Here is a 23,695-nt window from a genome sequence, read left to right as displayed (position 1 = left end):
AATGGGACTGGGGGGTGGGGCTTGTCAACCTCCATATACAATGCCTAGGCTTGCCATCCTGCAAATGCGGCAAAAACAATGTGGGAGGCAGCAGTTAGGAGTTAGAAACGCAATATGATGGGCGTAAGGAGAGATCATCGTGTCTCACTGGTCAGCTACTGCCCGCTTTAAGCCAGGCAAACCCCGGTCAATAAACTGCTGACCCGCCAATGTCCGCCTGCTTCAATGGGGTTTGGACAAGCACTCAGCAAGCAGGCCGAACTTCTGCTCCAAGTCGATAGGTCTCTACAGCCACAGCTGTAGTTTGACTTCAGCCAACAGGTTGACCCCCAAAAGCGCACTCCTTCATTGTCTCCCGAGACGGACGGATGCTAACCAAACCAATGTAGTAGACAGGGGGTTGAAAATAGGACACCTGAGACCTGGATTCAAATCCTCCCCAGCCATGTAGCTCACTGAATGACATTGGGCAAGTCATCTCTCTTGTCAATGTGACCTACATCACATCTCTCTCATATGCACACATTTATAGTTGCAAGGGCTCTTAAACTGATAAAAGTGCCAGGAGTGTCGGCACAGAATGGCTGCCATTCCTCTGTACCAGTGAGAACATACGTGTATGTGTGTATTTCTATATAGATCTATTACACACACACACACACACACACACACACACACACACAGCTTGAGCCTATTCCAGGCGAATGGGAATAATAATAATTATAATAATAATAATTTATTATTTATACCCCACCCATCTGGCTGGGTTTCCCCAGCCACTCTGGGCGGCTTCCAACAAAATATTAAAATACAATAGTGTGTCAAACATTAAGAGCTTCCTTAAACAGGGCTGCCTTCAGATGTCTTCTAAAAGTATGAAATGCTGCTGCTGTTTTTTAATCAGTGGATAATGGGAAGGATACCCTCTTTCCTGTTTTGACCTGTTTCTCCCTATCGCCATCCAGCCTGCCTTCTGCTGACCTTTTCCCATCACTTGCAGGAACTGGCAGCGTCAGAGCGAGCCAAGAGGCAGGCACAACAGGAGCGGGACGACCTGGCGGATGAGCTGGCCAATGGGAACAGTGGCAAGTGAGTGGGGAAGCCCATTTCCCATGCTCCTTTGATTCCATTGAGCATGCACAACGGATGACGGTGTTTTGTGTGAATGGAGTTTTTTTGCCCAAGGGACTGCTTAGTTAAGGCACTTAATCTGCTCAGCAAGCAGCCAGTGTGAACACAAAATGGTTAGCTTTCGAACGTTGCTCTAGGGGTAATTAATCTGGATCAGGGTTGCCTCTTCTAGGCTTGCCTTTTAATCTGGAATTGGCATGGTTTGTTCATTCGCTTTGTACAGAGAATCCAGATGACATGTTTTTTTTGGGGGGGGGGTGGTCTGTGTTGTACTTATGTCCTTTATTTTCAGACGTGACCTGTTGTGGGTTTTTTAAACGTTAAAATGCAGTGGTAGCAGCACGTCCAGTGTAGATAAGCAAAATATTACTGAGGTTTTCCAGGGCTAGTGTGCCAAAGCTGCCGTTCAAGAAGGGACCTCAATAAGCAGGTTCCCCTTTTTTCCGTTTTTAAGTAAAACAGCACTGTTTTTTATAAAATGGAGGCGGAGAGCAAGGAGCGGACATTAGTTATTGAAGACTTCCCCCCTGCCCAGAGGAAGGAACTGACTAAGAATCAATTAAGGGGTTGTTCATCAGGTAACGCTGCCGCCGCCATGTTGAACAGGAAGTGATTAGAGGCTGAAGCCCATTTTAATTTTGCTTCCACCCGATTGCAGAAAAGCAGTATCTCAGTGGCGCTAAAGGCTCTAGCCTAAATGGTGGGATGTTCCTTGGGTGGGCTTCCTCCAGAGATTTTTCTCTGATCAACTGCTGTACCACGGCCCTCACCCCCAAAATTACGCCCCCTCAGGTCTGCTCTCATGGATGAAAAGCGCCACCTCGAGGCCAGGATCGGTCAGCTGGAGGAAGAGCTGGATGAGGAGCAGAGCAATATGGAGCTCATGAACGACCGATACCGCAAGCTCAGCATGCAGGTGAGTTCCACCACCCTTTTCGGAGCAGGCCCTCTTATGGCATGCGCTCCCTGGCTCTGTGGCTCTGAAATTGCCTCCTGACACATACACACACACACACCATCTCCCGTGTCCTCTCTGCAGGTGGAAACGCTCACCACAGAGCTGGCAGCGGAGCGCAGCTTCTCGCAGAAGGCCGAGAACGCCCGGCAGCAGCTGGAGCGCCAGAACAAAGACCTGAGGGCCAAGCTGGGAGAGATGGACTCCTCTGTCAAGTCAAAGTACAAGATGGCCATCGCAACCCTGGAGTCCAAGGTGGCCCAGTTGGAGGAGCAGTTGGAGCAGGAGTCCAGGTAGAGCCCTGGGATCCAAGGTGGCAAATCCACCCCCACAAACACCCCCACACCCAGTGCTTTGCGCTGGCGTGGGACTGAGTGGTTAGAGCGCTGGACATAGTGCAAAATGAGACAAGGAGCCTGTACGCTCCCCGCCCCTTATGACAAACAGCTTTAGGTTGGACATATTTATTGTTCATTTATTTTTTACATTTATATACCACCTTTATATTCACTCCAGGGACGCGGGTGGCGCTATGGGTTAAACCACAGAGCCTAGGGCTTGCTGATCAGAAGGTCAGCGGTTCGAATCCTTGTGACGGGGTGAGCTCCCGTTGCTCTGTCCCTGCTCCTGCCAACCTAGCAGCTCAAAAGCACGTCAAAGTGCAAGTAGATAAATAGGTACCGCTCCGGCAGGAAGGTAAACGGTGTTTCCGTGCGCTGCTCTGGTTCACCAGAAGTGGCTTAGTCATGCTGGCCACATGACCCGGAAGCTGTACTCCGGCTCCCTCGGCCAATAAAGCGAGATGAGCGCCCCAACCCCAGAGTCGGTCACGACTGGACCTAATGGTCAGGGGTCCCTTTACCTTTTTATATACTCTCCAGGTGGTTACATGGTTCTCCCCTCCTCATTTCATCCCCACAACCACCCTGTGGGGTGGGTTAGCTTAAGGGTTAGCGGGCTTCATGGCAGATTCAAACCCTGGTCTCCCAGGTCCTAGTCCAGTACTCTTTTAACTGTTACACCAGACACTAAATAGATTTAGGCTGGATAAACAGCACGAAAGGGGGTTGTCAGGGAACTGCCATCAGTGCCGGAGGGAGAGAGCAAAATCCAGAGGGATTCCAGAGAGCGTCCCGGGATTGGGAGAGGCAGCCCATCTTCTGGGGAAGAGAATCAGCGTAGCACCAGTGGAGAAGGGGGGCAGATGGGTGAAGCGGCGAGGCGGTCCCATGACTCCTTGCCTGGGACCAGCAGGGAGAGTAGGGGTCCTCCGTTGCCCACGCCCTCCTTGCGCATAAGGCTTTCGCGCAGAGAGTAGGAGGAGACTAGGCGTCAAAGAGCTTCTTTGCTGGAAGAAGTTTAAGAAATGCCCACTGATGGATTCTGCCAGCGATTGAGACAGCCACAGATGAGTGGCTGTCCGGACAGAAAAGGTTCACTCAGGCAACCCAGCCAGGTGTTTGCACTGGCTTACGCACGAGCAACCCCTAGAACCATTACAGGGGTGTTTTAAACTCCCCCTTTGTTCAGCACCACTCTCCTGCGGTCCCATTGAATGACAAACAAGACACAAAAAATGAGTGGGAGATCTCCTGGTGTCTCTTCTAACATGGCCTGCATTGATGTGTCCCGGGTTCAAATCTCCGCCCGACTGCAAAGCTTGCCAGGTCAGCTAATGCGACTCGGCTTAATCTCCCTCAAGGGTTGCTGTAAGGATAAGGTTGGGGGAACACCACATATAACACCACCTTGACCTCTTTGGAAGAAGGATGGAATAAAAGTGTAGTGTTAATACACACACGAAATATATCGTGCATATATACTGTTCTCACATGGGCTCCCAGTATTCTCCCACCTAGTTTACTGAATAAAATTTCACCTTGCTTATTTCTAGGGGTGGGGCAACATCAGAGGTTCCCAGGCCATTAATTAGGGCTCTCTTCCACATTTTCTGTTTTTTTAAAAAAATTAAATTCTCTGATTTGCACAAATTGCATATCTTTCTCTGTCTTGCTAGCTATGTTGCAGGGAGAGCTATGGGGAAAACTCTTATAGTGAAGACTAGGACCATGAGTGAATTTGCAGTGGGAATGGACAAATAAACATTAAGAATTAATTTCTTCAGAATAGAGGTGGCCACTTTAAGCATGCTTATCAAAAAGTATGAGCAGACGTTGGCATGTAGAACAGCCCTAAGGAAAATGTTGTCATGTCTAATTTCCCCAGGAATGGATACAGCTGGAAAAATATACCTAACCTATATAAAGGCACCCCAGCTTCCCCCTAAGCAATGCTGGGTCCAGGAACATCCCCAGACTAAATAATAACTCCCACCCACAGCCAACCTGATTTCTTCCTATATTTTCTGTTTTTTTAGGGAGAGGATTCTATCAGGGAAACTTGTGCGGAGGGCAGAGAAGAAACTCAAGGAGGTGATTCTGCAAGTGGATGAAGAGAGGAGGAACGCAGATCAGTACAAAGATCAGGTATGGCCAAGACGTCTGTTTTCCCCACCCACCCCTCATTTTGAGCCCTGGGGCGTATTTTCAGTGCTTGGGACTCATATATCAGAAATGTTGAAGAGATAGTCAACAAAACCTCTGAGCATGTGCAAAACACCTTCCCTCACCATTTATAAGTTTCCCAGGGCAAGGCTTTCAGCTTCAGGGCACGCTTTAACCCTGCCATCTTTTTCCTTTATGCTAGATTTTCAGGCTGCTCTGCATGGACCTATTTTACAGATGCATACTGTTTTATTTATCTTTTTAGCCCTTGTTTTTCTTACTTTTTTTTTTAATCTCCCTTCCTTTGAAGGCAAAAAAAAATAGTTCCCTAAAAATAAACAAATATTTAGAAATTAAGCAGCCACACAGTATTTAAAACACTTCTCCCCACGTCCTGCATCTTGACCTCAGCGACTTCGTTTCCTTAAGTCATAAAAACGGGCAGGTGAAATGGTGGCTCAGTAGCCATATTGAACTTAACGCACGTCAAGCTGCCTGGAAGATTTGCATGCCTTGGGGATCCAGTTTTCTGCTCACCTTAGACCTCTCTCTCTCCCCCTCTCTGTTTTCTGGCAGGTCGAAAAGAGCCACCTGCGGCTAAAACAACTCAAGCGGCAGCTCGAAGAAGCGGAAGAGGAGGCCTCTCGGGCCAACGCCAGCCGCCGCCGCATGCAGCGCGAACTCGAGGACGTCACCGAGTCAGCCGAGTCCATGAATCGCGAGGTGACCAGCCTGCGGAATCGTCTCAGGTGAGCAGGGTTATTATGGATGAGCGGGGGCTTGGCCTGGGTGGGATCTGGGTGCAGGACGCTTCAGATTCAGACCCTCTGCCATATGCCTTGTGACTAGTTCCTAGCCCTAGGAACGGAGGAAGCCTTAGACCGATGGCCCATCTTGCTCATCATTGCCTTCACTGTTGGCTGTGCCTCTCCAGGTTTTCAGGCCATTAGGATGTCCGGGATTGAATTTGAGACCTTCTGCCTGCAAGGCAAATGCTCTGATCCCAATATAGGGCCCTTGATACAGCTAGTTGAGAGTAGATTGCCCAGCCTTGTATGTCCCCCATGTCTTCCTGTCCCCACATGCCCTTAGATGCTCCCCTTTTTGTCTCTTTTTCTTTTGCTGTTCTCATAACTCCATAATCCCTAGACCTGTATTAAACATGATGCTCAATATGCTACAGAATATAGCTTCAGGTAGGGTTGCCGCATTTCAGAAAGTGAAATTTGCCCCAAAAACTACACTACTGACACAGGCTACCATATGTCCGGATTTTCCCCAAACATTTCAGCAATTTCTTCCAGTAAATGTTTATCACAGTCATGACCACAGAGAGACAAAATGGCTAGAGCGGCACTCACACAGCCTGGGAAAATGAGAAGCTGCTGTTGGCCACGGTTGTCTCTGTGGGGTTGCCCAGTGCATCGTTCCACCCCTTGGCAGCTCAGCATAGGTTGCCTTGGAAATTAGAGGAAACTGATGCAGAAAGTCTCCCCTACACGCCCACACAAAACAGATCCACACTGGATAACTAGAACCTTTAGAATACGCCTGCACTAGAAAAACATGCAGTTATTTTAAACGGTTCCGGCCCGACTTGCTCCACTCCGCAGGCAGGCTCTTCTGCTGCTCCCTGGCACAAGAGGTGGGGAACTGGAGCCAGACAGTGGCCTGGATCTTTGATTTCCTGTAGGCCAGATTTTATACTTGTTTTAAATAATGTTAAATCAATTAGGTGAAATCCTTTTTCTGCTTTGCAGAGACAGCCCAGGTTTTAGTACCACCTCTCTTCCACGGGGGCGGGCGGGGGGACGACGACGACTCAGAACCCTATTTCAAGGCAGCGGTAGATAGAGAACCTGGAAGCTACAGTTTTGAAGCCTTCGCTCCCCAATATCTCTGAGGATTTTCAGCCCCCTCGTAACAGTTCTGTTTCCAAGCACAAATCCCAATTAGCCCCCGGTTCTTCAGCCCGGGAACCTAGGGAACCCAACTCGCTTCCCCATCCTGTTTATACTTTTTTCTGACTTTCCCGTCTCTTTCCATGTGGAGTTCTTTCCAGATCATCCGTTCATGCTTGCACCTCTCTCTCTCTCTCTTTTTCTTTGTCTCTGTTTACATCCCATCTTTTTCTCGGCCCAACAGCAAGTTAGAACGCCGGCAGCGGAAGTACGTTCTCACTCCCCTGTTGTTCTGCATGTGTGTGCTGTGCAGTTTCGGAGTGTGTGTGTGTGTGTGTGTGTGTCCACGCACGTGCAGTTGCCGCACAGAAGCTCCCGGCTTCCCCCCTCCTGTTTAAGGGCTGGAACAGATTTGTCATGGGAGATCCGCATTCTGATTTCCTCCCTTCCGCTGTGCACACACCACGTGACTCCCCCCCTCCAAAGAATCCTGGGAACTGTAGGGTTTTTTTTAAAAGGACTGCTGGGAATTGTAGCTCGTCTGAGAGCAAACTAGAGTTCCCAGGATTCGTTGTGGGGGAGCAATGTGCTTTAAATGTGCAGTGTGCACCCTATTCTTGACATTCTGACCACTACACTGTGATTTTTGTGTGTGATGTGGCCGTAACTGCCTTTTTGCCCATCCCTCCAGCAATACTTAATAGCATGTTGTGAGCGGGGGGTGGGGGGTGGAGAGAGCTGAGCACCAGCTCTTTAATTGTTGGGAGATCTGACCCTGGATCTCGTCCTGCCATGCCTGTTTCTGCCCTGATGGCTGCTACAGAGAGGAGAGCAGGAGTGCTTGCTGACATCCCTGGCAACTGTTGACTCTCAGTTAAGGGAGCGCTTTTAGCTGGAGCGGGTGTGGGCAGGGGAGTGCTTCTACTGTGAAGGCGCTTGCTATGGACGTGAGCTTCCAGCTGCCCCCGTCCCAGGAAGAGGGGACAGGAAAAAGCCCCCAGTAAAGCTGGTGCTTCTCTCTTCTCTGTAGACAAGGTGTGCTTGTTCTATCCTCAGTAGGCTCACTTTTTCTATCCAAAGAGATTCCAGCTACCCAGTGTGATGTAGGTGAGAGAGAGCAGACCCTGTGGGCGCTTTCTCCCCAAGCAGTAGCTGCTTCTCTCTTGGCAATTGTACCATCATCCACATTATTTCCAAACTGAAAGAGGCAAAACGAAAGTGGAGGGGGAGAATCCAGAATTAGACGGTCCATTTAGAAATGCCACAGATGGTTTGGAGAAGGCGGGAACTTAGGGTTGCCCTTGCAGTGATGTCCCGGGCGGCATTTAGCAGGGGAGGCTGATGCCAGTATATAATTCAGAAAGCCTCTTGGCAGAATGCAAAGCACAGTTGCGCTTGCCCAAAAGGGAAGTACCACAGTTTCTTAGCAAGGATGCTCTGGGGGGGATGCGGGCAGTGGTGAAACGGATGCCCTGTCCCTTGCATCTCTGTGGTGCAAGCCCAGCATGGACCGTTCTGAGAGGCAGCTTTGGCACAGATTTCAGCGGGGCAATCGGGGCGGCAGCGGGAGTGAGTGCACTAGGCAAGCAGCTTGCCACTTCTGCAGGCTCCAGCAAAATAAACAAGGGTCAGAAGAGGCTTCCGGTTGCTGGAAGGCCACTGTGCAGTGTGGCTGTAGAAATGTTTGCTGGAGGGAGACGCTTGAGTTGCGCCAGAACAGGAATAGGGGGCAGTGGCCCTCCTGATGTTGTTTGGGCTGCAGCTCCCATCATCCCTGACTATTGGCCATGCCGGCTGGGCCTGGTGGTGCTTGGCAGCCCAATAACACCTCCCAATGCCTGCGCTAGGGGCATTTGCCAATCCCAGCTTAGGGAGTCGAGTACCTGGGAGCATGGCTAGCTTTTGTGGGGTGGGAGTTGATACTCAAATGTCCGCTGCGGTGCCAATACAGATTCCGTTTTCCCTCTTCATTGCAGGCGCACCCCCCTGAGCTTCACCACCCGAACTGTGCGGCAGGTGTTCCGCCTCGACGGCGTCTCAGACGAGGAGACCGAAGACCCGGAGAGCGACTCTCCGTCTGCAAACCACCAGCCTCCTACGCCCCTGACGCCCTCTCAGGGGCAGCAGCCGGCCCCCCCTGCGGAGCCAGCCCAGACTGAATGAGGCAGGGATGTCAGACCCCAGAGGGTGGGGGGTGGATCGCAAGACCAGGGGCGGGGAGTAGGAACCCCAACCTTGCTACACTGTCTGACATGTCTACAAAAAAAAAGGAACCCCCTCCCAACACTTGCCCCCACCCTCCGGCTTCTCTTTCAAGGGTCTCCCAGCTCTCCTATCAGGCTGCACTTTAATATCAACCACCCCTGAGGGGTGGGAAATCTGGGAGGAGGGAGGTTTAGGGGTCAGGATTTTAACTATATCCCTTTAAAAAGAAAAAGGAAAATCCAACTCTCAAATAGCCATTGCTTCTCCGGCACCTTCTCTCCCTCCCCCATCCAAAACCCATCTTTCTCTTCTCTCCTCCCAGCTCCAGTACAGATATATATATAAAGAACTCCTTGCCCACTACTAAGGAAAAATATACATATCAAAGTTCGGGCATCAAAGTGGCAAATGTACACAGACTGGGGTGGGAAAGGGATGGCTCTATGCAGCCCTGCTTCTCGGGGTTCATGCAGCGATCGATCCCCTTGCCTGGCACCCAAATGCACCCAAGCCCCGGATGGAGACAGATGCTTTCTCGCAGGGAGACCCTTTGCTCTCAGCGCTGAGGGGCAGCTGTGTCGGGTGTGGGGGCCTTCTGCTCCCTTTGGTTCCAGCCACTCCATCTCATCTCCTTGCCTTCCTGTTCCCCTTCTTCCCAGGGGGGTGATGGGGGAGCTGGAGGAGTGAGTCCTTGGGATGCCTTCACCTGAAGGATACATGTGGAGATTTTTTTTATCATCTCTGGAAGGCGGCTTCCCTCCAGCACACCTTAGCCTGCTGGAGTTACTCTCTGGACCTCCCACCTGCCTTTCACACCTGCCCAGACTGTGGGCAGAGGAAGATGCGGAATGAACTGGAAACCATTCATCTCAGCCTGCCTTCTCTCGTTTTTTTGGACTGGGATTTGGATCTCGCCCTTTCTGCATATCGTTGTCAGCAGCCAAGAGCACTTTGATCTCCTCCTCTTCTCTTGCCACCATCCCTAAACCTGCTGTGGTGGTGGGTTGCGTGAGGAAGCCAGGATTTGCAAACCCTGTAGATTCAATAGCAATGACAGGCCACAAGCTGGCCAGTTTCATCTTGCCTGATTGCACATGTGTGTGGAATTCTGCTATGTACCGTGCACAGAATTTGAGTTCTAGGGACTCTCTGCATTCCTTTTTTTTTTTTTTTTTTTGGTCTTCCTCCAATCCAATAGAGGGGAAAAGAACAAGCCAAGTTGCTGGTCCTTGTGAGCTGTGGATATACATTCAAAAACTTCCAGATGAACGTCTGCAGAAACCTCTGGCGTTCAGAGGCGGTGCATCTGTGCCCTCTTAGCTACTTGCCTGCTTTTGCTTTTGCACCTGATCGTTCTTCCTATTCCTGTATGGCTCCTTACCAGAATTCAAGTTCTGCTAAAAAAAAAAAGACCCCAGAAGCTTGAGGCAGGCAGTTGAGTTAACAATGCAAAATATGCCTACATCTACATGCAGAAATCATATTGATTTACTGAAGGGATTTGAACTCTGGTGCAGAAGCTGTGGGTTAGCACAAAGAACGAAGAAAGTGTTAACAATAATAAGCAGCTGCTTCCAAACTGTCCTCGTTCCTCTTTTGCTGAAACACCAGGATATGCTTTTGGTATTTGGAGGGAGACGGGTCATCTTCCCCAAAACCTACTGGGTGCGTCTGTGAGGCTGGGTTCACAAGCAGCTTCATTGCTTGCAATGAATTCTGATCCTTGCTCACCTTCACCTGTTTTAGGAGCAACAACTTTGCTTTTCTCTCTCAAAGTCTTGGCACTGCTTATCACCACTATGCAGGGCCAGTTCATACACAGCCATGCCTGAAAACTGCACGAGGGTTGGTTGCCACGGTTGCAAATCTGGGAGTTTCAACTGCTTCCACGTATGAACATACAGATAGCGTGTGAAGCAGTCCTTATCTCAAGGTGCAACAGGCAAGCTAAGAGTCCCTAATTATCCAGGGGCTCTTTTCTTTTTTTGCTCACTTTGGTTTCTGATTTTAATTCCTTAACAAGGGTGCACAAAGGAGCTCCTCCCCTTATTCAGTTGGGCAAGGCTCTGACAATGAGCTGTCTTTTGTTGAGAATGTGCAACCCAGTTCTATGCATGTCTACTCAGAAGCAAGGCCCACTGTGTTCAAGGGGGCTTACTCCCAGGCAAGTGCCCGTAGGGTTTCAAGCTTAGTAATATAAAGCACTTTTAAGTATATGCAAAGGGTTTTACATTTGGGCGCTATAACCTTCCAGCAGATTGTCTTCACCCCCAAAGGTGTTCTCCTCCATTGTCTCCTGAGGCAGATGGATGCCAACAATTTACATCCATTACTTTGGAATAGATCCATTGTGCACCTTATATAAGCTAACAGCAGGTGGGCAGAGTGAGACCAAAAAATAATAATCCAGCTTCTTCCTGCACCTAAGACGTGTGGAGAACCTTTAGTACCCTCCAGATGTTGATATACTACGTTTCCCATCATTCCTGGAAGTTGTACTTAAGCAGCATCTGGAGGGGAGGGCAAAGGTTCCCCATGCCTGCCTTGTTAAGGAGTTCAAAATGAAGGGTTTGCAAATCCTAGCTTGGACTCAAAATATAAACATCCACTTGTGCCTGGTCCTAAGGCTCCAGGAACTGGCACTGGGGGTGGGGTGGGGTCTGTCTTTCTAAATATATATATATTTGAATAATTATTATTTTTTTGCATGGTGGTTTCTTGTCTTAATTTGTTCTAATTCTGTATTATTATTATTATTATTTGTTTCTAACAAAAGCATTTTATTCCAGGCGACTTGATTTTGTTTTTTTCTCAAACCCAGGGGGTTTGCATTATTATTATTTTTAATCTTTTTGTCCCCCCTTCTCCCCACCCTACCATTGCTGACTTGGATCTGTTTGGAGTTTCTTATCCTGATGTAAAGGGCCATAGCAATTATCCTGCTCCTTTTTTTGTTAAAAAAAAAAGAAAGAGAAAAAAAAGAATACTTTTTAAGAAAAAGTATGTCTTCTATTAAAAGCTCATCTCGAATTACCAGTCTTCTGCGTGAAATATTATTTGTTTTTGTTAATGAATTGTTGGTTTGGGGGGGGGCGCGCGTTGATGCCATGCTGCTACATGTTGTCAAAGATCTTGCCTGCAAGGCTGGAATTCTGGAGCTGTGTATTTCTGGGGGTAACTTTCAACTGTGCATATACAGTCAGCTGCCCATTCCTGCAGAGTCTGGGTTGCCAGACAGCCAAGCCTGGCGGCAGGGGTGGGGAAGTGGTAATTGTGGAGTGTTTTTGTACAGCAGGTCAGATTATCTAGTCTTTTGGCATCTCTCCAGGGAACTTGGGCTGGGAGAGTATTTCACATCACTAGATCCTTTTAACTATGTGTGTCAAAAACTGAGCCTCAGAGACCATGGGCCAAGGGGTCATCCAGTCCAACCCCCTTTTGTGCTGGTCTCTGCCCCCCTGGCCATTTCAAAAACATGCCAGGCTACAACAGTGGGCCTGCTCTGGACTCGACCCCTGCAGGCTCCATCTCCATCCTTCCCAGCGACCAATTATTTCACAAACGAGCCCACTCCCTACCATTGCAGGGTATATCCTCAACCAGCAGCTATTTGCTGTTTGTATTAATTTTGGGAGATCTAATGGTTGCTCCCTGCTCCCTTTCAGCTAGGGTTGATTTTGGCTCTCTTTTTAAATGGAGAATTCGTGAAACTGAGTGACAAGCCAGAAAATAAATGCCCTGCTCTCTCTGACCAAACATCATAGGAACCTGACTCAGGATAAGTCAGACCCATCTAGCTCATTATTGTTTACAGTGGTGTCCCGTTTCAGTCGTAATCCCGCAGTAACCCAGATGAAAGACCTGTGCATGGGCGTAGCTCTTAAGAGGGTGCCGCTAGATCAAGTAAAACAATAGAAATACTTCACTAACTGACCAATCACGTCGGTTCTGCCCTCCCCAACAAAAGCCTTGCCCCCCCAACCAAGTCTTCCCCCTCCCAAAAAAAAATCCTGGTTACGCTCATGGATCTCTGGCCCGCCAAATGTTGGCCCATAACTCACGATCCGTAACCATTTGGCTGTGCTGCCTGGTGCTGATGGGAGTCCCGCAACATCAGGGAGAATGCAGAATAACTGCAGTCGATCCCAGGAAGGGGGAGGGTTACTGAGGTACCGGCGCACGAGCCCCAGCACCTTTTAAAAAGCAAAACACACTCTCGCCAGTTCCCAAAGGAGGAGACACACGTGCTCTTAATGCAGCTCTAAATACAGGACTTTGGAACGCCTAGTTGCATTTTGGCCGCGCGTGGAACGTGAGAGGGAGCGACGCCATTGGCTGGAAGGGAAAGAAAGGCTTCGGGGACGCCGAAACTTCCCTTCAGCCCGCGCCAGGCCATTGGCTCGCAGCTGTTCTATAGGCGGGGCTCCGAGGGTTACAGGTCCCGCTTCTGATTGGCTGGCACCTCGAAGTGTCGCAATTGGAGATCAGAGGAGGTGAGTCCGGGGGGGAAAGCGTTTTGTTGGCGCCTGGGAAAGGGGAGCTAATGGATTCGGGACTCCGGACGGGCCTGACCCGTGTTCGCAGCCGCCATGTTTCTGCGTGGTAAACGTTCGTGTGAATCGGTGGCTGGAGACTGAGGAGGGTCTGTATCTCTCACCCTTGCACGGGATTGTGTGAACGGCCTGAGCTGCCATATCGCTTTCCAACCCTTACAGCTGAAATTCCAGGTACATTTATCTGGGAGTAAGTCCCACTGAAGTCAGCAAGGTTTACTAAGGAGTAAACTTGTGTAAGGGCAGATTTGGATGCCTTGCTCTCCAAACCTCACTTTTTGACTCCCCCCGACCCACTTTCTGTGTTGAAAGAAGGATGCGTGTTTAAAAACAGATTAGGAATAGCTACTCCTCCACTCACTAACACTTGTTGCTATTATACAGTGTGTAACGAGATGCTAATTTTGTTTTATTTAGAACATTTCTATATTGCCCTCCAGTTAAAAAAAAAGGCCCCAGTTTACAACATATCAACAAACAATAAAACAACAGCAATCCAAACCACAATGAAAGTTGAAGGCTGAACAACCTCAGCTAAGTGAGGAGAAAAGCATAACAGCCTTGGATTAATGCCTAAAAGATTAATACTGGCAGCAGATGAGCCTCCCTGGAAGTAATGCAAATGCAAAAGTCTTACCCCAAGACGTCAAGCATGCTTCCTCAAGATGGCAGGGGTTCCTGGAAGTAAAATGGCAAAAAAAGGGGGTCTTATTTTATTGGGAAGCTGATACAAGAGGAAAACTTGGCGGGCAGCCATAGCTTACTGGTAGAACAGATGAAGGTGTGCTGAAAATAAGTTCCAGGGAGTATCTGATCACAGATGAGCCCACCCACAGGTAAGATGCATCCTCCAGGACCTCGGGAAATTCCTATTGCCTGGTGTCAAAACAATTCGTCAGTCACAGCTCTGACTTGTTTTGTTGGCTAAATACCCAGAAATGAAGGAGCAACCAGGCTGGCTTACCTTATAGAAATCACTTCGATGAGAACCTGCATCTTTTGCTTCGAAACCTATTGTTATGAAGCCTAGAGACTTCCCTAAAAGAGGTCACCACCACCTGGAGTTAGGGAAGCAGGTTCTTTTATGTTTTTCCTCTGCTTGTATCTTTTTATCTTAAGAGAAGTCAAAGGAAGTGATTCATTTTTAGGAGGGGGGGGGTAAATAAAAATAAATAAATAAATATCCCATAGGGTAATTTTTTTCTACTAGAGATGATTTAAAAAGAGAAAAGGGGAAAAGCTGAGCTACTACACCTAACCCCCCAAAGTTATGCTATAAATTACTTTTTGCACTAGCCTAAGAGGATCATGTTTATTTGAAATGGTTTATTTTTATTTTTATTATTAGAATTTATATACAACCCTATACCCCAGGGTCTCAGGGCGGTTCACAGAATAAAATCAGGATATCAAACCACAAAATACATAATAAAAATAAAAACAACAACCCAATAGCATTTATTTCTTTAAATGCTGTTTTTCTGAAGTTTGAAGGAGCTTATGAAATAAAAGCAATACATTACATTCCCCAGCCCCCCAAAAAATCCCAAAACCAATACCTTAAAACAGCCAGCCCAATTTATACAATGCTAGATAACTAGCAAATTGGCTGTTACTCTGTATTCTCAGTTTCCCATAAGCAAATGTTATTTGCATGGTGAGGTCTCTTGGAGCCCTCAATGCAACCTTTTGAGTTTTTGTTACTGGTTCAAGGAGCAAGTCAGGGGCTGAAGAGAGTTCACAGTGGGCAACCGCTAGCCAAGATCAGGGGCCCTGGAATCATATAAAACAGCAACGGGAAGCCTGTAGCTTTGCAGGTGTTTGCTGGACTCCAACTCCCATCACTCTTGGCTGTTTGCCATGCTGGCTGGGGCTGATGGGACCTGAAGTCCGGCAATTTCTGGAGCTGTGTCCCAGGCTCCGCATTTGTGGTGTAGAACAAGCACGAGGTGGTTGTTGCTGAGGAGCGTTCACATTGATGAACATGCATTGGCCTACTTAGGTGACAGGTGGCAGTTAGCTAGGGTTTGAGGCAGAAATAATAGGATCAAGGATTGTTACCCAAGGTTTATCTTCCGTCTATGGGAACCCCAAGGGCTGCTCCTGTGCTCAGTGTCTTCTTCACAACCTAAGGCAAGGTTTGATGTTGCAAAGGATTCTGGGACACAGTCTCTGTTTTGTGCAGGGAGTGAGCCATTCAGCAAGCAGCAAATATGCTGGAGCAAAGCTTTGGTTTCCTCCTTTTGATGTCTGGTCCTTGGCAGCTTCCTGTCTGTGTGAGCAAGAGGCGAAGCTTATACAATATGGGTTATCCTTTCTTGGCCAGCAGAGGGCACCCACCTCCCTCCTTCTGCGTATGGGGGGGGGCGGAAATCATAAATTGCAGTACTTGGACATAGCTAATTTATGAGATGATTTGGCTGGCCTTCCGTGACCCACTTTCTCTCAGGCTTTAAGCTACGTCACCAGGTTGTTGTGAAGATGCCATGAAAGGTGGATAAACGGAGACCTTAACTGAGCATTTAAAAAATACCATATGCGATAATTTTGAAGAATAGGGACGTTTTTCAAAACTGCCATATGAGCACATTTTTTCTCTCAGATTCGTCATTCCTCCTTTCTTCCTCTCTCTCTCTCTCTCTCTGAAGCAGGAACATCTGCTAACGTTCCCTCTTCCACACAAGTGCTAAAAAACGGGGCAGGGTAGAGCCTTTGCATCCAATTACCCTACTTGGAAGGGTAGGAATTTTGTCTTTGCATTCAGCCAGCTGCCACAGTGGGAAACCCACCAGAAAGACCCGGGCACAGCAATTCTCCCTGCTTTCGATTCCCAGCAATGGGTGTTCAGATGACAGTGGAGGTAGAATATAATTATTGATTTGATTTGTGTGTGTGTGTGTGTGTGTGTAGATTAGGGATGGAAGGATCTGCCCAATGCTTTGTGTACTTCCAGTACTGAAACGGGATTGTTTTGTGACATGGAAAGCAACGGAGAAATGCACTGGAAAATGTAGGATAACACACCTTCCAACATTTCTCCACTGAAAATAGGGACATCTTACTCCATCATCATCATCATCGCCATCATCATCATGTTATTATACACTGCCCATCTGACTAGGTTGCCCCAGCCACTCTGGGCAGCTTCCAACATATATAAAAACATAATCAAACATTAAGCATTAAAAAACTTCCCTACACAGGGCTGCCTTCAGACGTCTTCTAAAGGTTGTTTCTCTTGGGGGGGTGTCACATAACTCCCTACCCTCTGACATTTCTCCGATGAAAATAAGGACTTCCTAAGGGAAAGCGGGACATTCCGGGATCAAATCAGAAACTGGGACAGTTTCTGTAAATCTGGGACTGTCCCTGGAAAATAGGGACACTTGGAAGGTCTGGGTGGGATAACAGTTGCTTGATGTAGCATTGCGTAACCTCACTGCAAGCACATTGGACAAAATGCTGAATAAATAGCCAATACCATCTAACCTCCTTGCAAAGAAACCTGGATGAATGCTCCATAAACAAATTGTCTGGAAGCAGCTTCCATCTGCTCTATTTTGTACATGTTGGCCCTTCACATATTTGGAGACGGCTGTTGTGTTTTCCCCTTTTCTGCTCCAGTCTAATATTAGCCATTTTTCATTCTACTCTGCAGGATCACTCAAAATTCAGTATATTAGTTTGCTTGGGATTAAAGCAACAAACATTTCCCAGTGGCATGCAAATTCAAAACACATTTTCTGACCTTATTAGACCCATAGCCTGCTTTCGAAAAGGAAAAGGGGGTGGGGAGACCATCTCTAAAGGGTACCAGAGTAAAATGTAAAGTCCTAAAACACGAGCAAATATTTATATCAAAACATCCAGAAGTAACTTCCAGGCTCTTCCCCTTTACTGTCTCTCAGCTTGAAAATGTCCGTGATACGACTTGGAAAAGTGGTCCCCAAAACCAGCATCCTCTTCCTGTGTGACATGCAAGAGAAATTTCGCCCGAATATCAGCTACTTCCCTCAGATTGTATCTGTGGCAGCTCGGATGCTAAAGGTAAAAGTTGTGTAGTGGAGAGGCTTGCTGGGCTATGAGAAACAGGTGAGGGACGTGGATAGGGAGGGGAGGAGGGAAGGGAAGGCAAGGGAGGTTAATTCTATTAATTAGCAGGGTTGGCTAACATCGATTAAAAGGAAGAATGTTTTTGGCCTCTTAAGACTAGTTCTGAAATGGCTCTCCATGCTGGAAGGAGGAGTGTTCTTCTTGTAATTGGCACTCTCCAATAGGTGCCTACAGGAACTGCACCACAGTCAAAGAACTGTAGAGTTTGAAGGGACTCTGAGAGTCATCTAGTTCAACCCTCCTGAAATGTAGGAATATACAGATGGCCCATACAGGGATCGAACTTGCAACCTTGGTGTTAGCAGCAGCATGCTAAGATTCCTGCATTGCAAGGGGTTCGATTAGATGACCCTTGGGATCCCTTACAACTCTACGATTCTATGATACTATGCTCTAAACAACTGAGCTAACCTATTCTGTATTGGTTGCAGCAGTGTTGATAACTTGGTTAGGAGCTGGTTTGGGTGCTTAGCGAGTACCTTTAACATTTGCCACAGTTTGATTAGAGACCACGGTGAGGGAGAAGAAAAATAAATGTTTGCACCATTGCCACTGACATATTTAATATATATATGGCCTCCAAAGCTGCAGCCTTTGCCACCCATAAAAGCACTATTAAGCTACCCAGTTGCAGTTACACAGATGGACACATGAGGGGAGCCTAATATCGACTAACACTGTCGCATGAGAAGGCTCACTTCCTTCCCAGAGAACCCAGGAGTCCTGCTTTAACCCTCCAATGGCCTCTCCCTGCAGGTTGCCAAGGCTCTCGAAATCCGGACGGTGGTGACCGAACAATACCCCAAAGGCCTGGGCCCTACGGTGCCAGAGCTGGGTGCTGAAGGCTTGCCGAAATATGCCAAGACCTGCTTCAGCATGGTTACCCCAGAGGTGGAGAAGGAGATGGCTGCTGTGCCCGACCTGAAATCTGTGCTTTTGTGTGGGATCGAGACACAGGCCTGCATCATGGTATGAGGCTGAAGGTCTTCTTCCTCGCAGGGATACAGATGTTACTGATTGACAGGGCACAAGATCTGACCTCGGGATAGATGGGCCTGTGTGTTTGAGCGGTGCCAGGACCCCAATAGTGAAGAGAGGCCTGGCAGACCATTTATCAGCAGGTTTGATTCTGTTTGTTTAGGGATCGATGGAGACCAGGGTTCTCTTCTCCTCGTACAGATGGTGCCACCGTTTCCCTCCTCCCTTTCAGTCCTTATTAAATATTTTCAAATCCTTAGGAGTCCAGGAAAAAAGCGCTTGGTATCCCCCCCCCCCTTCCAGTTGAAAGGGAAGGAAGGAATTAAGGCAGTTGCATTTCCCTTGCTCCTAACTGGAGGGGAAACATCCTTCTCGGCTAGGATGCCAAGCCGTGTAGAAGCCAGGGGTGTCCACAGAGACACAAACCAGGGACAACAGGGACAACTGTGGTGCTGGGACACAGCTCCCTTCATCCCTGACCATTGGCCATGCTGACTGGGGCTGGTGTGAGTTGGAGCCTTAAAAAAAACATCGGGAGGGCACTGCATTGACTATCCCTGGTCTAAGGAGGAGCCTCAGAGCTGGGTGACACATGAATAAGGTCACCACCAATAATGGATGAGTGGTTTCTGATAAGGGACACAAATCTAGAATCTTTTAAGGAAGGCTGGAAACTTTTTCTAGACTATTTTTAAAAAATTATTATTTTTCATACACCAAGTCCAGAGCAGGGTTTGAAGTTTAAAGAAAAAAATAGCAGAATATATTAAGAAACCTGTTAAAGGGGATGAAAGCGGATATGGTGGAATTTTAAGATGCGATTGTATGCAATCGTGATCATAAGCATTGAGGGTGGGGGTGAGCAGGAAGTTGTTAGTATGAGAGAACAAGGATTTTAACTGTTGAGTGATGAAACGTGACTTTGAACCTTGAAATAAAAGAAATCTGAAAAAGAAAATTGGATGGGTGGAAATGAGGCATGCGGTTGACCCGAGTTTGATGTGTCTTTTCTCTTTGGGTACAGAGCACAGCGTTGGACATCCTGGAACGAGGCCTGGATGTTCACGTAGTGGTGGATGCCTGCTCTTCCCGCAGGTGACTGGTGGGATGGTCCCAGTGGGCGGCAGGAAAGGGCTCTTTTCCTCCCCCCTTGTATACTTATTTATGTGGTCTTCTTTTCCCCCTCTGGATTCCAGTCAGCTGGACAGGATTGTGGCTTTGTCCAGGTTACGCCAGAGCAGTGCCTTCCTCACCACCAGCGAAGGGCTCATTCTGCAACTGGTCAGAGATGCCGCACACCCCTGTTTCCAAGAGGTAATTTCCCAGCCTCCTTTGCACCCCTCAGCCTGCCACCCTCCTCTACTATATGGGCTTGTTTGAATTATCATACTTATGCTCAGTAAGCTGGAATAGGAACAAGACTCGTATGTTTGCAGACATACTTCTTCGTGCCTCCCTTTGTTGTGGGAGCGAACAAATCAGGAACTTTTCCAGTTAGATATAGTTTCCTGTGACATCTGAATGAGGAAACTCTGGTTTAACAGTTTCTGAGCCAGCCCAGGATGCTAAGTGAGCCTCAAGGCATGGTTTAATATCCTGGTTTGTGCCAAAGGTATTTACCATAGTTTCCCCCACTTTGGACAAAATGGGAAGTTGTAGTTAATGAAAGAGTTCCTGGTTTGTCAGCTCACCCAACAGGAGAATTGAAGGGTCTGCGTGTGCAGGCAAAAGACTCGTTCATATCTCTGCTTACAAAGCCTTTCAGCCCTTGCCAGTTGAGTTTGCAATTAGAGAGCGTGTTTATCTCCACCAAAGAGGTCTCCCACAAACTCCCAGTGATGTATAAATGACTCCCAATGGTTACCTGTGCAGTTTGGAAGAAGTCTAGAATTCCTTCCCTTTGGAGGAGATGGGTTGAAAACACAGGAATAGCAATTCTGTCTCCCCTAATCCAAAGAGGACAATCGCTTTGAATAATCCCTCACATCTCCTGCCAAACTCTGATTGGTTAACTTACTGAGAAACTGCAGAGTGTTTGGAAAAAACATAGGGCCCCTGACAAGATATGGGGCTCTTGCCGCCTCCTCCTTTCCTACATCTGCTCCTTATCCCTTTCCTAAATAAGTGAATCCCAAGAGCGAGAGCAGAACTAGGAACAATTCCTGCTCCAGAATTAGCAGAAAGTTTGATTTGATACATTTAAGGCTTAGTCGAGACCAGGGTTCTCTTTCCCCAGCGCAGGTGGCGAAATCAGCACAGCAAAGCTAGGAATATTATTGCCAGTTACTGCTGTTGCAAGTGATTTCTGTGCTTTTTGCATAGAAATGTCACTGATGCTATCTTCTGCAGCTGTAGCCTTTTGGCCCATTTGCTCACCGTTCCTCCCTGCCCCCCCCACCTCAATATTCAGACTTGCGTGAGAAATATAAATGAAACGGCAATCAAAAGAAGATAACACTTCATGCATCTGATGATGGCTTGGCCCCAGACCATGAAAGCTTATGTCACAATAAATCACAAGGCTTCTTTTCGAAAGAACAAGCGTTGCTTCCTTAGGGGAGGCAGAGTTCACAGTCCCAGAGAGGTGGCCTATGGATGACCCAAGATATTCTGCAAGGCTTTTCTCATGCATATAGGAAGGAGTTATTTCAGGATAGTAACAATAAATAATGTTTATTATTTATTCCTTTTGACAACCAAGGTACGACTTTAATAAGTAATTTTAATAGTAATGAATTGCTGTAATCATCGTTTTCAAGGGGAAAGGGGACGGTTCCCTGACTTAGGAGCTTACCATTACAATTTCAACCATGCAGGGAGGAAATAATGGATAGACAAAGTAAGCAGGCAGGGAGGCAGGCAGAGAGGAGCCTGTCGTCTTCCAGATATTGCCAGGACACAGCGTCCCATCCTCTCCAGCCAACATGAACATTTAGTTTATTGCATTTATATCCTACTTTTTATCCAAGGGGGTGCACATGATTCTCCCCCCCCCCCCATCTCATTTAATCCCCACCAAGAAACCTGCGAGGAGCGTAAGAAGCTGCCTTATACCGAGTCAAACCATTGGTCCATCTAACTCCATATCGTCCACACTGGCTGGCAGCAGCGCTCCGGGGTTTCAGGCAGGGGTTACTGCCAGCCCTACCTGGAGATGCCTGTTGGGATTGAGCCTGAGATCTTCTGCTTGCGAGGCAGAGATTGCCCAAGGTCACCCAGTGAGCTACATGGCAGAGGGAGGATTTGAACCCTGGTCTTCCAGGTCATCATCAGACATTCTAACCTCTACACCAGCCCGGCTCCCATCGGTCAAGGATGATAGGAGCTGGAACCCAACAAGTTTTGGAGGACCACGGGTTCCGCCTTAGTGGGCCACCCCAGTGCTTGTGCCAACAAGATGTGAAACAAACAGGCAAGCCCTGATTTTGTGAGTAAGACCCAATCCTGGGGCAGCAGCTTGCCAGGCCATGAGGACATGGAGAAGATAGGCAGCCAAGGCCTGTCTTATTTAGGAAGGGTGAGCATGTATTGCTTCTGCTGTATTTCCTTGTTTTCTTTCTTCTTAGGGCCTTCTCTAATCTGGAGCTTGCCGGATATTGTTGGACTACAACTCCCATCATCCTTGACCAGTGTCCATGCCAACTGGGGTTTATAGGAGTTGGAGTCACAGCTTCTGAAAGGCAACCAGATTTGTGGGGCCGGGGGGTGGGGTAGCTGCCTCGGAAGAAGGTTCTGAAAGAAAGCATAGTTGGTAGCCCCTGGAAGATTTCACGTCTGCATCTCCTTCTCTCTCTTTTCAGATCCAGAAGTTGATTAAGGACCCTGCCCCAGACAGCGGCCTTCTCCCCCTCCTGAAAGAACCAGGCCCCCTTTTCAGCTAAGCCAGCTGCTCCATTGATCCTCCTCCTTGCCGTAAAGCATCTCCAACTGCTTAGGTCTGCCATTGCCACACACTGGGTAGGAGAAGTGGAATCAAGATGTGCAAATATAATTTTTATACAGGAAATTAGGGGGTTGTAGCCTATCCTGGAAAACTGATACCCTAATTCCCAATTTACAGCTTTCTCGTGATTATTCAGTGGGATGGAAGTGTTTCTATTTTTGTGCACAAGTTAGGGGGCACGGGCCCAGGTTCAAATTTAGGACCCATCTGCACTACACATTTAAAGCAGTATCATACCACTTTAGACAACCACGGCTTCCCCGAAGGAATCCTGTGCTGAGCATTGTTAGGAGACGCCCCCATGTCCCCTCACAGAGCTACAATTCTGAAGAGACTGCACCAAAAGATTTGTGGCATCTTCTCACAGATAGGCACATTTTGTGTGGCATTCAAGGTACATGAGGAGGATTTTGAATTCTGCACTTGTAAAAATGCCAGATCCCCCCCCCCCCGCAACCATAATCTGCAGTTAGAATAAATGATGTTCATTTATTTTTGCACATATTAATCTGATTTGCGCATTTCCTTATTGGTCAGGTTCCTGAAGGTGCATCTGCATCTGCAGAATTTGAAATTGTTTTTCCTTCTATGCATTTTGTTGCAGCTTTGGGAAATTTGTTTAAGAATGTTGAGAGGTTGGTGAGAGAGACAAGGGAGATATTTAAAGCAGAAAGATGAGGAGCTGGGTTTGGGGAAGGGGAAGCACCTTGATCTGAAGATACCCTCGCCCACAACACACCTAGTGCTACTTACATAATTTCTTGTTCTGCCCACAATTATGAGGGTAGATATTTGGTTATGTTCAAGGACAGATCCTGATGATTCAGTAATGCTTGCCAAGTTCTGACTTTTTAGAGTCCTCTTATACATACTCTCTGGTACGTATGTCGGCCTCAAGAGGGTTGCCAACTTTTAAATCAGTCTCTGTTGCTGTGCCTTTTGATGGTTGCTTTAAATGCAGCCACACACCAATGAGAGCAGCCTCTCTCTGCAGTAAAGAGAAGGCTCCTAGGCTTTGTAGCTTTGCATTGGATAGTGCCAATTCCACAAAATGTAGCTTCCTCTCCCTCCCACCCCTCCACACTCTGCGGCACCAATGTAGGAAAAGCCACATGTGCGTTATTGGGGGGGGGGCGTGTTTGTGGAAATGCTTGCTATGAAACCTGGCAGCTCCACATGGGGCATATTTGGAGCAGAAAGGCTGAGCTCCCCATTTGTGTGCAGGTGGGAAGTGAGCTCTCTGCCTTTCCAGAATGCCAGCTCCGGCGAGAGCCTGCTTTAGTTCCGCACATCTCACTGCTGTTAGGCTGCCAGTGAAAGAATAGACCCGCTGGAAACCAGTGCATGCCCATCGGTTTACGGTGGATCAACTCTTGAGTGGAGTAACGCACTGCATGCGACAACTAGCGACA

The 23,695-nt window shown here is 47.8% G+C and overlaps 2 protein-coding genes across 15 annotated transcripts in view; both read left to right on the top strand.

Annotated features, from left to right (window-relative positions):
* LOC308460261 (uncharacterized protein) overlaps positions 1-11,732 on the top strand; it is a 63,501-nt gene extending 51,769 nt beyond the window's left edge. For 8 of the 12 annotated variants that reach the window (XM_080976380.1, XM_080976381.1, XM_080976374.1 and 5 more), the window contains 7 exons: positions 1,001-1,089; positions 1,924-2,047; positions 2,171-2,379; positions 4,464-4,572; positions 5,167-5,339; positions 6,736-6,759; positions 8,468-11,732. In XM_080976380.1, coding sequence (XP_080832506.1) covers positions 1,001-1,089; positions 1,924-2,047; positions 2,171-2,379; positions 4,464-4,572; positions 5,167-5,339; positions 6,736-6,759; positions 8,468-8,654 — 915 coding nt within the window. In that variant the 3' untranslated portion in view covers positions 8,655-11,732. The remainder of the gene's footprint in view (positions 1-1,000; positions 1,090-1,923; positions 2,048-2,170; positions 2,380-4,463; positions 4,573-5,166; positions 5,340-6,735; positions 6,760-8,467) is intronic. The other 4 variants (XM_080976376.1, XM_080976375.1, XM_080976383.1 and 1 more) reach the window with 1 other exon arrangement.
* Positions 11,733-13,066: 1,334 nt separating this feature from the next.
* Positions 13,067-22,787, top strand: ISOC2 (isochorismatase domain containing 2). Of its 3 annotated transcripts, none has more exons than XM_080976387.1 (6): positions 13,067-13,189; positions 17,158-17,296; positions 18,119-18,331; positions 19,365-19,435; positions 19,537-19,654; positions 22,141-22,787. In XM_080976387.1, the coding sequence occupies exons 2-6, from the start codon at positions 17,165-17,167 to the stop codon at positions 22,219-22,221; spliced, it is 615 nt and encodes a 204-aa protein (XP_080832513.1). In that variant the 5' UTR covers positions 13,067-13,189; positions 17,158-17,164; the 3' UTR covers positions 22,222-22,787. The 3 variants fall into 3 exon arrangements, with proteins under 3 accessions (XP_080832513.1, XP_080832511.1, XP_080832512.1); XM_080976385.1 differs by lacking the exon at positions 13,067-13,189 and adding an exon at positions 13,204-13,423; XM_080976386.1 differs by lacking the exon at positions 13,067-13,189 and adding an exon at positions 13,205-13,338.
* The last annotated feature ends 908 nt before the right edge of the window (positions 22,788-23,695 follow it).

The sequence above is a fragment of the Podarcis pityusensis genome (genome assembly GCF_964106645.2).
Source record: "Podarcis pityusensis genome assembly, chromosome: 13".
Classification (NCBI taxonomy): domain Eukaryota; kingdom Metazoa; phylum Chordata; class Lepidosauria; order Squamata; family Lacertidae; genus Podarcis; species Podarcis pityusensis.
This window is presented reverse-complemented; position numbering and strand designations above follow the sequence as displayed.